This window comes from Schistocerca nitens, chromosome 7 (genome assembly GCF_023898315.1).
Source record: "Schistocerca nitens isolate TAMUIC-IGC-003100 chromosome 7, iqSchNite1.1, whole genome shotgun sequence".
In the NCBI taxonomy this organism is placed as follows: Eukaryota; Metazoa; Arthropoda; class Insecta; order Orthoptera; family Acrididae; genus Schistocerca; species Schistocerca nitens.
The window spans coordinates 545,516,593-545,533,316 of record NC_064620.1 but is presented as its reverse complement, the minus strand read 5'-3'; the positions used below and the strand labels follow the sequence as shown (position 1 = coordinate 545,533,316).

The 16,724-nt window shown below is 44.6% G+C and overlaps 1 protein-coding gene across 2 annotated transcripts in view; it reads right to left on the bottom strand.

Moving 5' to 3' along the window:
• Nucleotides 1-16,724, bottom strand: part of LOC126194642 (post-GPI attachment to proteins factor 2-like) — a 64,017-nt gene that overhangs the window by 41,368 nt on the left and 5,925 nt on the right. The window contains exons 1-2 of one of the 2 annotated variants that reach the window (XM_049932815.1): nt 1,597-1,635; nt 105-351 (exon numbers count right to left, since the gene is read on the bottom strand). In XM_049932815.1, coding sequence (XP_049788772.1) covers nt 105-351; nt 1,597-1,620 — 271 coding nt within the window. In that variant the 5' untranslated portion in view covers nt 1,621-1,635. Of the gene's footprint in view, nt 1-104; nt 352-1,596; nt 1,636-16,724 lie in introns of those variants that run through there. The other variant, XM_049932814.1, reaches the window with a different exon arrangement.

Sequence of the window (16,724 nt, the reverse complement as noted above, 5' to 3'; positions counted from 1 at the left end):
AACATGATGAATGAAAGAAGGTGTGCTATCTTTACACACAATGTTATTCAACAATGATACATAATAAATAACTGAACACTTATTATTGAAATTACATAACTTACCATAATTTTCTGCTGATGATATAAAAGTTAAACCTATTAGAGCTAAATTCTCCATCACATTGAGCCAACAAGCAATGGCAGCAAGAAAATGTATCCCTGGATATAGAACACTCTGATAATATCGGTGGTACATCTTTGCAACAAGCAGTCTAGGTAGTGCATGTACAGCTATTGCTGTCCTCCATACATATCGCTGTGGGGTAAATACACCAATGGCAGCTGAGATGGAAGGCAGGTAATTTTTTACCTGTAAGTAGACAAATGAATACTGTCATTAAGACACATCTTAATTTTTCAGTAATTACAACAACGAGACATTATTGAATATATGAAGTGGGAAATGTGTGAAAAAGTAATTGCAAAGCTTTTTGTATATTCTGGTTTGCTACACCAAGCGAGGACTTACTAAAATGCATTAAGTTTACAAATAAATAAATAAATAAATAAAAATAAAAAATAAATCTAAAAACAAAGATGATGTGACTTACCAAATGAAAGTGCTGGCAGGTCGACAGACACACAAACAAACACAAACATACACACACAATTCAAGCTTTCGCAACAAACTGTTGCCTCATCAGGAAAGAGGGAAGGAGAGGGAAAGACAAAAGGATGTGGGTTTTAAGGGAGAGGGTAAGGAGTCATTCCAATCCCAGGAGCGGAAAGACTTACCTTAAGGGGAAAAAAGGATGGGTATACACTCGCGCACACATACACATATCCATCCACACATATACAGACACAAGCAGACATATTTAAAGACGTTGCTTGTGTCTGTATATGTGTGGATGGATATGTGTGTGTGCGCGCGCGCGAGTGTATACCCGTCCTTTTTTTCCCCCTAAGGTAAGTCTTTCCGCTCCCGGGATTGGAATGACTCCTTACCCTCTCCCTTAAAACCCACATCCTTTCGTCTTTCCCTCTCCTTCCCTCTTTCCTGATGAGGCGACAGTTTGTTGCGAAAGCTTGAATTGTGTGTGTATGTTTGTGTTTGTTTGTGTGTCTGTCGACCTGCCAGCACTTTCATTTGGTAAGTCACATCATCTTTGTTTTTAGATATATTTTTCCTACGTGGAATGTTTCCCTCTATTATAACCATATCATTAAAATAAAAAATAAGATATTCCAGTCAGACATATATCACTAAGCCAGTTACATACAACTTTTGCTTATCACCTTGATTATGAGGTGTGAGAACTACTCAATTTCAAACACATTTACTTTATACTGAGCTTTGAGTACAAAGTGTTTCAATTAAAACTGACAGAGGATTCAAGACTAAGTCCATCTGTATAAACCATTTGATAAAACATAGTGAAATTCCACATTATTCAGGGATGTCCATTAAAATAGTACCTGAGACAGTGTAATGAATTTGTTACAGGGGTAAAATACACTCTTTGGATTCTTAACCTACTGAAAACAACTTTTAAAACACTGGGCGTACCAAAAACAGCCGCAAACTATATTTACATTGCTTCAGTAAAATTACCTTGTCGTCATGTAAATAAAACATCCAGTTTTTTGCCTAGTGTCACAGGCAGCCTTCATAAGATAATAGAAGAAGGCTACCTGTAAAATAAAAGACAATGACAGCTTTATTTACATCCTGACATGACTCAAAAGAATTTTTCTGAAACAGGCTCTAACTACTGAACACTACTCTCTTATGTTTACTCCCTATTAAAAATTTTAACAATCAGACACAATTTGAACACAAGATTATTCACACATGAATAACTAGGAGGAAAGTGACCCCTCTGTTTGCTAATTAATAGTCTAACATAAACATTCACAGACAAAAAAATCTCTTGACATCCTCTTAAACGACTTAAGTTAAAAAACAAACTGTTTCATTCCAAAAATGATCTTTTGAGTAAGTAATATGGACCATTTGTGCAACTATCCATTAACATACTGCCACAAATAATGGGCATGGCATAAGCATAGAAACATATGGCACGAATTCGTTAGTTTTGTGGCAGGGGAAACATTCAACGTAATGACAAGTTTCATGCAGATGATTACTGGATAGTTCGCCTTGAAAATGAAATTACAAATAAATATTAATCTTTATCCAAAGTGATGGACACTAACACTGGACAGTGCTGTGACAAATTCAGAGGTAACTGGTTTGAATCCTAATATTGAAAGGAATTTTCATCTAAAATCATTTTCCGAACTCTGTGTGAAGGTGATGTAGTCTGGAGTAGTACCTCACCTCAGCAACAATAATACTCTCAGCAAATCACAGATTGGGTTTCAGAAGATTTGCTCTATAGAGAATTAAATTTAATGTTCACTCAGTAAATTTTACAAATACTAAACAATAAAACAGCACTTGCTGATATTTTCTGGGATCTTTCTAAGGGATTTGACTGTGTTAATCACAGTATTCTCACTGATAAATTGAAGTTTTATGGGACTGATGGCAAAGCCAACCAATGGATAGTGCCATATCTAGAGACCGGATTATATGAATGATGAAAACCTTAAAATATGCAAAAAAAGCTTAAAAATGCATGAAATGTGTAGAAATGTGCAAGATCAGATAGTAAAAAGACATCGTAGTTACTGCGTGCATTATATCTCAATGTCGAACCTGTGCATATCAATTATGAGGAAGAGTGCCGGTCACGCGAAAATCTGTACATTTAGAACGCTGATATCATTTTCTGAATACTTTCTGGTAGCGGTTAGGAAGGGGGCCTTTCTGGGATTATTTTCTAAAAATTGCAAAATGGGGACGCATGCCATGTTTCAAGAATTGTTCCTTCTTTGCTATTGTTGTCAGTAGCAGGTGGATGTGATGTGAGTGAGATGCAGGGAAACAATCAATATGTACAATATCGACTTCGAGATGTTTGCACGTTCTGTGGCATGCTCAAAAACTCCATAATATTTTATTTGAAAAACAATCATTGTTTTATTTTGTTTTCTTTTCTTTTGAGGGGCAAAAACAACTGCAGGCATAGGCACCAAAGTCAAAACTAAAGAGCACAAAGACAGAGGGGAGTTAATAAACAACTATACATCCAATACCAATCGATGTAAGAGAAGACAGCTAAAAATTTTTTCTATAAGTTTTCTTGGGAATACCTCCAGCAATGAGGAGTTTACTAGAATAATTTTATTCATTAACTGAATAGATTCAGTAAATGCCTAACCTTGATTTTCAAGCTTTTTAATACTTGCAGGTATATGGGAAAAAGGAATGTTAATTACAGCAATGCCTTTTTTTAATACCGGAATCATTAAAAGCTTCCTTGCACAGGCAAACTGCCAGAGCCTCTGCACTATCGAAGTCGTTTACTACCCCTCTAATCGCCTCGAAATGTTCTCTGTAAAACAACACAGCTTCGACCCACATACCCCAATGAGTCACCACTGGTTCAGGAGGTAAAGGCACATTTGGTCATTTTTCTTTGTAGGTCCTGATGTGAGCAGGAGCATTTAGAAACACTTTCTTTGTGGATGAAATCAGTTTATTTACATTCACAAATGTCGAACGGACTTCTTCAGCAAGGCGATACACTCCGTGAGCGAAGCACGTCACACGAATAAAATTGGAATAAAATACTCGAGAGGGCTTTTCCTGCTTTGATCATATAGGGAGCAGCATCTGAAATAAGCACAAACACCCTTTCATCTGCAGAAGATTCTGGAAATATTTTTCTAATAGACTCATTCACAAATCTGGCGGTCGTAGTTCTTTGTAGGCCACTAAATAGGAAGAAGAAGGCTCTTCTTTTCAAGCAACAACAATTACTTTTGCAATTTAATGCCCAGAAATGTATGTAGTTTTGTCAGCTGAAATCCAGATAATGCTGTCCTCGAGTTCATTGGGTATTTCTTACAGAACGTTTACATAAATTGTCGATATTTAATTTTTATGCAATGTTGATTCATCTGGTATATTTTGATTTAAGCAATATTTGTGCAGAGAGCCTTTGAGGATAGGGTTGTAAGTTTGTGAGGAGGAACACTGCTTGCAATGAATGCGTCACATAGATCCATGTTAAACTGACTTTAATGGTTACCTTCGGACAAATCCCGGCTACTGCAACTTATTGCTATCAGAAGTTGTTGTCGTGGTCCTTTCTTCTGCATTCCTGTGATATGAAGACTTGTCTTGACATGCTGGTCTATTTGAAACTTATTTTCTTGCACGAAATGTTTTTCTTGCAAACTCGACAATATAAAACAATTCTGTCATATGTAAAAGTTCCAGAATGGTCAGCTATCCACAAAACAATGTTTCATTTTTTGGGCATCATGGCGCACAACACATTACACACTATACGTCATAAACATGTACAACTGTGTGCAAGTAAATAGAAAGCTAAACTGAAACGAAGGATGTGCGACTAAAAGCTTGCATAGTTTAATTTAATTGTTGCTGATGCGTATGGTATGACAGCGGAGGGAATTAACCGGGGGCGCGGGCACAGGAGCATTGACTCTGTCTGGCTCTTCTTGTTTCTCTTCTGTAATGATTTCGCTAGGCAGCGGTCTCTTGGTTAGTGATTGCACGCAGCTCTAGGTCGCAGTCAATCTGTGAGACATCAAAATTAGATCAAGCTAGAGACTGCCCATCTAAATTTTTAAAATATTGTAAACATAGAGCGAAAATATGTATCGTCACAAGTTTTTAGTTAAAATATGCAATAACCGGTCAAAAGAGGCCAAATATGCAAATGCATATAATCTGGTCTCTAGTCATATCTAACCAAAAAATACAGAAAGCTGTACTTAGTGATTTAACCAAAACCATCCAGGAAAGTAATTCTTATTGGAGAGAAATAACATATGAAGTTCCCCAAGGCTCAATCTTAGGTCCACGCTTGTTCCTTATACATGTACATGATCTTCCATCTAATACACCTGAAGAAGAATTAGTTGTTTTTGCAGATGAAACTACTATTGTAATCAATGTAAGAAGAAATGGTATATAATGTTCTTAATGGTAACAATGTCTGCAGCTTGTGGTCTTGCGGCATCGTTCCCCTACGCTCTGTCAGGAAGCATGGGACTTCATTTCCAATAGTATCACAACCTGGTTTTCTGTGAATGGTCTCACCCTCAGTTTTAAAAAGACACAACATATTCAGTTCTGTGCATCTAAGGGTACTACACCACAGATAAGAGTAACAGTCTGGTACCGAGTGCCGCGGGTTTCGAATCTGCACCAGACTGCAAGTAACTCAATGATCACTAGAGGTCTCGGCAGCAGTCGCGCCTTAGGCCGTGGCTGCACATGCTCCTGGCCCAGAGTCTAACGTGAGGGCGCCACTGTGGAGCACGTGGTCCCAGTGGCCAATAGCAACATACCCTGTCGTGTAATTAGGTGGCTGCCTTTCACTCAGCGAGGCAGTCTGGTATTCACGTTGAGTCAGTTGGTATCTCGCTTACAGACATTGTGTTTACGTTGCGTGTGCTTACTTCCCATTTACAAATGGACGTTGTTTTGATTTCATGAGGTTATCTCTTGTGGTACCACTGCTTAATACTTTGTTGTTGATCTTGGTGTCTTGCTCGGTTGTCTGTCATTGTGCTTGTCCTTCCATTCACGTTCGTCCATCTTGTTTGTTCGAGGGCTGCTCCCATTCATTCAGTCCTGCTGCATTTTTGTTAGCGGCAACCCTGCGACCATTCCTGTCACTGTTACAACATTTTGGCGATGAGGTAAATGGTAGTAGTTGTTAGCATGGATGCTAAGTTTGTCTGCCTTCTGGAACAACAGCAGCAGCTCATGCAGCAGCAGCAGCAGCAGCAGCAGCAGCAGCATCAGCTCCAGTTAGACATCTTACAACAGTCGATGCAGTTGCTAACGGACACAGTCGATGCCAGGGACACATTACCACAAAAGCTTCCGAGTCATCGGGTGTCCAATGCTTTCCCATGTCCGCGGTCGTTCCCACCATTTAATGATGCTAAAGAAGACTGGCAAACAACAACAGATGAAAGAACATTTCACCGCTTTTCAAGTCACAGGTGACCCCTTGCAGTGGTCGTTTTTGTCTTGGGCCTCCCCAGACACATTCTTTCTTCTCCACAAGTTGGTACCCTTGTCTGATCCTGTGGCTCTCTCTTTCCAGGAGGTATGCCTTTTGCTGACAAACTATTATTCATAGTGCTACCATGTGGTCACCTCTCGGCTGGAGTTCCACCAGTGCCATAAACAGCCTGGTCAATCATATCATCCTGGGTCATGGACTTGCAGGGTCTCAGCTGTCGATGCGATTTTACATGCACCAATCAGCAGTGTAAGGCTTCGTATGTGGACTCCCAGATCTGGGATGTGGTGGTTCAGCCAGCTCCCAATCCTGAAGCACTGAAACTCAATAATCACTCATTGGGGGAGATTCTCTGCATTGCCCACTCATTTGAAATTGCTCAGGCAGCTAATGAGCGTCTCACGGCGCGGCTGCAAGTGGCAGCAATCGATGCGTCTCTGTGGGTTCTGCCCTTGCAATGTAGACGTGGCCCAGCCAACAGAGGCCAGCACCGTTGGGACTACTCCTTGATGCCATATGTCTCTATGGCATCAGAACCTCCTGTCGCCCCTCGTCACCAGTTGCGCGGCCCACTTCCATCTTCCCCACAGTGCTTTACCACACACTCTTGAGCTGATTGCCCCCACCGCTGGAAAACGTGCACGCTGTGTGATAAGGAGGGCCACATCCGATCTGTTTGTTGTAGTTGCTTGACTTGCTCCTGTCATGCCCCTACTGGGCCTCAGGATACAGCACATGCTCTGCAATCGGTCGTCCTGCTGGAGGACCCATCAGCACGGAAGCTGTTCCTCACACTCTGCCTTTTTACTGGGGATGTCAGTTTTCAGGTCGACACTGGGACCACCGTCTCCCTGATTAATATGGCAACATATGCCCGCCTGGGCTCCCCTGTGTTGTCACCTCCCTCTCAGCATTTGGTCGCCTACAGTGACAGTTTCATTCCCCTTCGTGGACAGTTCGTCATCCAGGCAACATACAAACATGTTTCCCAGCTCCTTACTCTATTTGTTGTAGACATCTGGTGGCATCGAATATTTTTGGCCTGGATGCATTTCAACTGTTTGGCTTTTCAATTTCCGATGAAGTTAAGGTCATTCCCATGGCTGATCCTTTTCAGGACTTGGACGATCTGGCTTGGCTTTTGCACCATTGTTTGCACTGGATCTAGGGTGTGCTTCACGTTTTTAGGCACACATCACACTTCAGCTGGATGCGCAGCCTTGCTTTTTCTGGGCCAGACCCATTCCAGTGGCCTTATGGCCAGCACTGAATCAGGAACTCGATCGGCTCCAAGCTGCTGGCGTCCTAGAGCCTGCGACATACAGTGCTTGGGCAACACCATTCGTGGTTGTACAGGAACCCAACGGGTCCCTTCGGCTGTGTGGGGACTTCGGCACTACTGTCAATGCTCAGTCCTTAGTAGACACTTACCCCATTCCCCGACAGGAAGACCTCGCCAAGCTTGCAGGGGGAAAGTACTTTTCTAAGATCGACCTGGCTGAGGCATACCACCAGTAACCCTTGGATGCCAATTCCCAGAACATCATGTTTATCAACACACCTTTTGGATTATACAAGTACAAGCACCTTCCATTTGGTGTCTGTTCGGTGCCGGCGATTTTCCAGCGGTTCCTGGAGCAGCTTATGCAGCCTATCCCCGCCTGCGTGAATTATCTGGATGCCATCTTGGTCACCGGGTGTTTCTGATAGGAACATTCGCACAACATCAGCAGCTTATTTCATGCTCTGCAATCTGCAGGTTTACACTATTGGTGGAACAAGTATTGTTTTCTTCACCTGGAAGTGGAATACTTAGGCCACTGGCTTAGCAAAGATGGCATTCATCCTTTGGATCACAATGTCGTGGCCATTGAGGCCCTTCCTCGTCCCAAGGACTTATCTGAACTCCAGGTGTTTTTGGGCAAGATTACTTATTACTTTAAGTTCTTACCCCAAGCTGCCTCCATTGCTCAACCCCTCAACCACTTGAGTCACAAAGGGATGACTTTTGACTGGACTCCTGCCTGTGACCGCCCCTTGGTTGTGGCAGCTGATGCATCGGCATGCGGCATTGGGGCAGTCCTCGCACATAGGAACACCGATGGCTCAGAATATCCCATCGCTTATGCATCTAAGACGTTAACCCCAGCACAATGGAACTACTCCCAGATTGAAAAGGAGGCCCTGGCGATAGTGTTCACCATCCAAAAATTTCACATCTATCTCTTTGGGGCAAATTTCACCCTCCTGACGGACCATAAACCCTTAGTTACACCTTTCGGACCCCACTCTCATCTTCCAGAGAGGACGGCTCAATGTCTCCAGCACTGGGCATTATTTTTATGGAATTACACTTACACGATCCGGTATAAGCCCACCGCCCACCATGCTAAAGTGGACGCTTTGTCACGTTGTCTCCCAGCAGGCCCTGTTCCTATGTTTGACCAACTGGAGGTCCTCTGCTTTCACATTTATTCCGCCCGCTGGGATTTGATGGACAGTCTGCCTCTTATGGCTGCTCACATTGCCATGGCTAAACGCCGCGACCCTATCTTCAGGCAGGTTCTCCGCTATGTGGTCCACAGTTGGCCCTCCTATATTACTCGTCGGATGCGGACTGACTTCAACCTCTGGCACCACCTGTTCCACAGGTTCTCTGTGGTTGATGATGTTGTTCTGTTGGCCACGGAGTTGGATGCCCATCAGGTGGTCATCCCTCCGGCTTTTCGACATCACATGCTCAGTTGGTTACACCGCGGGCACTGGGGTATGTCCCGCATGAAAGTTTTGGCTTGCCAGCATGTGTATTGGCCCAGCATTGATGGTGATATTGACTGCCTGGTCCGTGGGTGCACTGTGTGTGTGCGCGTCACCAGGCAAGCCCCCCCCCCCTCCCCCCTCAGTCATTCGCACCCTGGCCTGTGCCTCAATGGCCCTGGGATTGCAACCATCTTGATTGGTTGGTTGGTTTAGGGGTGGGTGAAGGGACCAAACTATGAGGTCATCGGTCTTGTTCCTAATAAAACAATGCCACAAGTGTGAGAATGAAACAGACGAAATATAGAACACAAAAAGGAAAGAAAGGAAAAGCCACAAGAATGAAGAGAAGGCAATGAACTCTAAAAGGAACAAATGAAGACAAGAAAACAGAGAGATTCTAGAAACAGAAGAGAGTAAAACACGAGAGGAGATTACAGTGGCAGGAGTAGATTACAGTGGCTGGCCAACCACGAGAATAAAAAGAGAAAGCCAGACACTCTGAAACACATTGAAACCTCCACCCTAAAAGCACTAGGGTGGAGGACACAGAGGGACAAAGGACATGCGCTAAAACCCACTCTCACGGATAAAATGTAAAACTAAAGCTGCTGTGGAGGCATCGTCACCCACCAGCGAAGGCAGGGTGCAGGGGAAGTTAAAAGTCTGCTGCAGACCAGTTAAAAGTGGGCAGTCCAGCAAGAGGTGGACGACTGTCAATTGGGAGCCACAGCGACACTGAGGTGGGTCCTTGCGACGGAGTAGTTAACCATGCATTAGCCACGTATGGCCAATGCGGAGCCGGCAGAGGACAACTGATCCCTGCAAGAGGCCTGCATTGAAGACTTCCACACATTCATAGTCTCCTTAATGACACGCAGTTTGTTGTGCGTGCTGTTGTGCCAGTCAGTCTCCCAAAGCCGGAAGACCCTGCGGTGTAAGACAGAATGCATGTCAGCTTTGGAGATGCCTCTCTCCAGAAGCGGTTTCTGCGTTGCCTGTTTGGCCAGCCTGTTGGCAAGTTCATTGCTGGGGATTCCAACGTGTCCTGCGGTTCACACAAACACCACGGAACGGCGGGACTGTTCCAGGGCATAGATGGACCCCTGAATGGACGCTACCAGAGGGTAGTGAGGGTACCACTGGTTGATAGCTCGTAGGCTGATCAACGAGTCAGTACACAGGAGAAAGGACTCGCCAGAACTATTGTAGCAGCAGCTTAAGACAATGTCATATGCACAGGATGCAGGCGTTCAAATTTTCTCTTAGCCTCAGTGTAGGTCAGTCTGTCCAGGGTCTTGTACTCAATGATTTTCCTTTCTTTCTGGAGAATCCTGCAGTCAGGCGAGCAAGGCGAATGGTGCTCTCCGCAACTGACACAGATGGGAGGCAGGGCACATGGGTATTGGGATGTGATGGGCATCCACAATCTCGGCATGTGACACTGGAAGTACAGCGGGAAGACATATGGCCGAACTTCCAGCACAGAAAGCACCGCATCGTGGGAGGGATATAGGGCTTTACATCACACCAGTAGACCATCACCTTGACCTTCTCGGGCAATGTGTCACCCTCAAAGGCCAAGATGAAGGCACCGGTGGCAACCTGATTATCCTTCAGACCCCGGTGGACACGCCGGACGAAATGTACACCTCGCCGCTCTAAATTGGCACACAGCTCATCGTCAGACTGCAAAAGAAGGTCTCTGTGAAATATGATATCCTGGACCATATTTATGCTCTTATGGTGTGTGATGGTTACAGAAACATCCCCCAGCTTGTCACAAGAGAGTAACTCCCGTGACTGGGCAGAGGATGCTGTTTTGATCAAGACTGACCCAGATCTCATTTTGGACAAGCCCTCCACCTCCCCGAACTTGTCCTCTAAATGCTCAACAAAAAACTGAGGCTTCATCGTCATGAAAGATTCCCCATCAGCTCTCAAACATACAAGGTACCGGGGCAAATAAGATTTGCTGCCATCCTTAGCCTGACGTTCCTCCCATGGTGTGCCAGGAAGGGGAATGATTTAGGGTCGTACTTCTGTGCGTTGAATTGAACTCACGATCACTTAGAGACTGCTGGTGTTTCCCCACCAGCAAAAGATGATACACTACGCTTCATTGCGTGTCGTCTGCCCTGATGCCACCCACTCCAACCAGGGGCCCTCCCAATGGGCGCCACCCAGCAGCAGCAAAGGCCACCTGGCACAATGGCCATTGTCGGGAGTCCCAATGCCCCAGGGGGATGGGCATCTACCCCTTGGCATACGTGGGGAGTTAACGGCGTAGGCATCAGCAGAGTAATCCCTGTGTGGTCAGGGGGCTACAATGAACAGGGTACATGGCGGCCCAACCACAACAGACTGGCTACCGTGCTGGATATCATGTGCAAAGAAGTCCATGGTCATCGTCGATGAATAAATCAACACTGCATAGTGCAAGGTGGAAAATGCACCCAGGAAGGTGTCCTCACCCAAGGGATGGAGAATGGGCAAGACTGCAATGCGACAACGAGAAAGTGGGATAAAGATCTCTATGCACGATGGACACGATGCACTTTGTAAGGCGCCCTTCCCCAATTGGCTTGCTCTTCAGGAACATTTTGAAGGATGGAGGTCAAACCCTACAGGGGACCATCACATAAAGGCTGAAATGTGTGAAACTCCTTTTAGTTGCCTCGTACGACAGGTAGGAATACCTAGGAGCTATTCTAACCCACGGACCCGCAGGGGGGCACCCATCTCGATTTTGCGGACCCATTTTTGGGGTCCATGTGGTTACTTCTCGTTGATGCCTACACCAAATATCCATATGTCGTCCGAATGGCATACACCACCGCAGAGGCCATACTCATGGTCCTGGCCCAAGTTCTCGCCACTGAGGCCCTGCCTCACACATTGGTCTCCGATAATGGCCCCCAATCCATGTCATCCTACTTCCACAACTTCTGTCAGACCAATGGTATCGAAGATATCTGTAGCCCACCTTTCCACCCTTCCTCCAATGATGCAGCGGAGAGTCTTGTCCACACATTTAAATAACAGTTGACAAAGGTGGTCAGAACACGTCAGCTCTCACCCTGTTCTTGAGCACATATCGCACCTCGCCAATTGACAGACATAGTCCGGTGGAGTTCCTCCTTGAGTGACAGCTGCAGAACCTGCGTCATTTGCTGATGCCATCACTCTCTCATCCCCGCTCCTGGCCCTCTCAGCGTTATGGACCCAGCACTGCCATGTGGGCCGGCACACACGGGAGCAAGGCGGGTTGGACGCCCACCATGGTAATCGCGGCCCATGGGCAGTGTGTGACGTCAGTGCAGACATCAAAAGGGTTGGGGCACTGCCATCATAACCAGCTCCGCCCACGTACCCCTGTGGGACTCCCGCCACCACCGCCACCACCGCCACCACCACTACCACCACCACCTCCTCCTACACTATCTCCTTCTGCTACAGATGTAGTCCTTGAGTTGCCGCCACTGTCCCAGGTTGCTGCCTCCCCGCGAGCCTGCCGCCTGCCTCCAGAAGGATTGGAGGCTCCCTCCGACGGCCTGGCCCCTGGATCAGCTGTCTCTTCCTCCCTCACAATGGCAGTTGACGAGTCCTGGTCTTCTCCAATCTGCCGACCACCGCGGCACCGTCCGGGGCGTTTTCGCCCCTATGTGCAAGTTTCAGGGGGGAGGGATCTGGTACCAAGCACCACAGGTTTTGAATCCGTGCCAAACAGCTTGGAACTCAATGACCACTAGAGGTCTCTGCACCAGTCACGCCGTAGGCTGTGGCTGTACGTGCTCCTGGCCCCAAGTCTAATGTGAGGGTGCCACTGTGGTGCACATGGTCCCAGCGGCAAATAACAACATACCCTGTCGTGTATTTAGGTGGCTGCCTCTCACTCAGTGAGGCAGTCTGGAATTCGCATTGAGTCAGTTGATATCTTGCTTACAGATATCATGTTTACATTGCGTCTGCTTACTTCCCGTTTACGAGGGGATGTTGTTTTGATTTCGTGAGGTTATCTCTTGTGACCCCATTGCTTAATACATTGTTGTTGATCTTGGTGTCTTGCTCGGTTGTCTGTCGTCGTGCTTGTCCTTCCATTCCCGTTCGTCCATCTTGTTTGTTCGCGGGCCGCTCCCTTTTGGTCCCGCCGCATTTTCGTTAGCAGCAATCCTGTGACCGTTCCTGTCGTGGTTACAACACATAGTGAGGAAACAATAAATATGGTAGAAACTTCAAAATTCTTAGCTGCCAATATTGATGAGAATGTAAACTGAAAAAGCAAATTTTGAACTCATAAAACAACTTAATTCAGCCAAATTGGCACTTCAAATCATTGCAAATCTTAGAGGAGAAACAGATCAGTAAGCTGATATATTTTGTATGTTTTCATTCAATCATGTCATACGGAATAATGTTCGGGGTAACTCATTTCTAAGAAAGAAATTCTATATTGATCAAAAATGTGCTGCAAGAATAATATGTGGTGCTCACCACAATCATCTTGTTGACATCTGTTTAAGGAGTTGGGCTTTCTGACTACTGTTTCACAGTCTGTTTATCCCCCCTTGAAGTTTGTTATAATAATCCACTACAGTTCAAAAGGAAATGATTTACATAATTACAATACCAGAATGAAAAATGACATTCATTACTCCATGTTAAGGTTGTCTTTAGCATAAAAAGGGGTGTACAATGCTGCAACAAAAATGTTTTGATCACTTAAAGGTATAAAATGTCTGACAGGCAGCAAAGTAAAATTCCATAACAAACTGAAAAAGTTTTTTGTCCGTAGGTAGTATTGACACAATACTGCAACATCGTAAGTATCATCCACACCATGTGTCACTGCATCAAGAAGTTCTTGGTGCCAATTTCTATAACAGAGTAGTGTTTTGTAAATAGGCATGTCAACAAATTCAAATGACCTCCACATTCTTTTCCAAGGTACTATTTTCTGTTGAGTCTACAATCACGAAGCACGGTAATGTTAACCAGCATAGCTTGCATTATTGGAGTGTACACAATCCCCACTGATCATCAACATTCTTGGTCAGTTAATGTGTTATGTGGCATCATGGGGAACAAACTCACTAGTCCATACTTTATCAGCGGCACACTGAATGGATGCAAATATGAAATGTTTTTGGAACACAAATTAGCAGTACTGCTGCAGGATGTTGTCCTGGACGTTCGACAACGTATGTGGTTTCAGCACGATGGTTGCCCAGCGCATTACGCACTGGAAGCATGAGAGGTATTAAGACCTTATTTACACTGCTCAGTGGATCAGCAGAGGTGGCTCTATTAATTGGCCTGCTATATCACCAGATTTGAAGTCACCCGATTTCTGTCTGTAGGATATTTAAAAGATGTTGTGTACCACCAAGTGCCAACAACTGCATCATAAACGCCTGTGCTTCTGTCCCACGTATGGTCATTTGAAAAGCGTATCACTAAGTATATTGAAGTTGGCAGTACAACATTTGAGCTCTTACTCTAATTAGAAAAGTAGAGTAGTGTTCCCCTCGAGCCACAGTTGCAGTGGCATGTCAAGTAATCCCCTGTTCGATGTCAGAGGAATACAATGCTACTAATGGAGTTTCCAATTGGAAGTTATGGAATACTGGCCTGCTCTACCCTCGCAGCATGGAGTTGAGGTACCATGTGCCATTCGATATTCAGAGGCCATTGAGTAACATGGCATAAATTACGATTGTGTACCCATTTCTGTTCCTCCAATTAGAGCATCATCTGTGGTGAAACGAAGAAAATGCTTCAGACAAAACATACGTAGATTTTGCCATAGAAGCATAATCTGCAACAAAAAAATGGGGATTCCCATTGAAGATTTCAAAGTTGCTCCTCCCTGTCATCCACAACATGGGGTGGGATGGCATGTCAAATGTGGTATTGTTGGACGTCCGCCTCTGAGACAAACAAACTGGGATTATAATTTTTTTGATCCAATGTGTAGTTTTCAAGATATTTCAATGTCTTCAGTTAAAATGAATACTCTGCATATAAAGCTCCTACACAATGTATCATGGAGGAAGTGTGTAGGTCATGTGCTAGCACAAAGTTTCACTCTCTTCCATACAAGCAGTTGGATGCAAAATACTGGCACAATTATTTACAAAAGAATGGAGAAACTGATATAAGCCTACCTTAGAGAGGGTCAGTTTGTGCTCGGGATAAATGTAGGTACACACTAAGCAATGCCTCCCCAAATCTAAAGGTTTTGAAGGTCACCCCATTGCACAAAAAGAAACCACAGACAATAATAACAATTACAGGCCTGTAATTCAGCATAATGGCTTCTCCAAGATATTTGAAGTGTCACAGCCACAGAGATCAACAAGAAGTCTGGTGGTAATGGGAGATGAAAAGTGGAAAGGTAACGAAGGAAGTGAGCAGTGTCTTAAATGTAGGATTAGAGGTTACGGATAACAGTTTGGAGATGTTTGTCAACAAAGGCAAAGGTCTGTTCTGTGGGAGCATTAGATCTAGCCACAATACGATTACTACTAGGGAGATCTGTGAGGTTGAGTTTGGGGAGTAGGTACAAGGTACGAGTGCTAAGGGTTGCTGGTGTGAGGAGGGAGATGGAATTGGGTGTTGGGTTTCAGGAGTTACAACCTTGAGAATCTGCTTGAGGTCATGTTGGACTTCTTGGATTGGATCATGGCTGTAAAGGTTGTATACAGAGGTGTTATAATGTTGCCAGATACCTACAGCCACACAGTCACTAAGGTTCACCACCACTGCAAGGAGGAGGATAAGGTTTGGATTGGTTTTTAGGTTATGGCCAGCTGTGTGTTCCACAGGAATAATGTTGCACTCACTGGAGAAAGATTTAAGAAATGAAGGTGAGGCCAGGTTAGCAATGAGGAATTCCTAAGGTACTGCCTGGGGATGACTGTGTGGAGGAGGGAGGTTGAAACTGTTTTAAACAAGGTTCTATGTGAGGTATTGGATGATCGAAATGCAGAGAATAAGTAAAGAAAAGAAAGTCCTTTATTAGTCCAGCCTGGATAATTTAGGTTTTGCAATAAGGTGAGGTCTTTACAAAGTACTGAGACTTCCACAGGGGTTAGAGTTTTGGCAGAAAGGTTGACAACAGTGTTACACAATGGGTGTTCAGCATCAGTGTTTCCGTGAATGGTGTTCTTCTGGAAGGCAGAGTATGTCAGTAAGATGTGATCGGGGAGCTATGAGGGACTGGCTGGGAGAGGAGGGGGGCAGGTTTGTTTTAGAGTGGCAGCTTCTTTCTTGGGAATAGGTAATTTCATGCAGGCATGCGACAGGGGCAACTAGGACAGGGGAGAAAAGGGGGGGGGGGGTTGTTTCAGAGTGGCAGGTTCTTTCTAGGTTGTAGGTAATCTCATGCAGACATGAGGCAGGGGTAACTAAGACAGCTTCCAACATCAAACAGTCACTGGTACAGTGTTGTATTCAGATATCTCTGTTTATCTTCATGTTAATACTTCAATGTAAATTCTACAAATATTATGTCCTTAACCAATGAATAATACTGCTTGAATTGTTGGAGGGCAAGAGTTTCTATTGCATTAATAGCATTCAAGAAGTTGTGGTCACAAAGAGTAAGGGTCTTGTGAATTGAGTAGGGGCTGTCAAGTAAGGTTTGAGCTTGGTTTGTATCATTTTGGAGGACAAGAGTGGTGAGGGTGAGAGACTGATGGAATTAGGAAATGTGAAGGTTCTTGCGACAGAATGGTTGACAGGCCATAATACCAGTTTTAATGGTAAGTCAGTTATGTGGATACCATATGTCAGATAAGATTTCGGAAAGAGGATGCGTTATTGGAGTTTTGCTAGAGCAAAG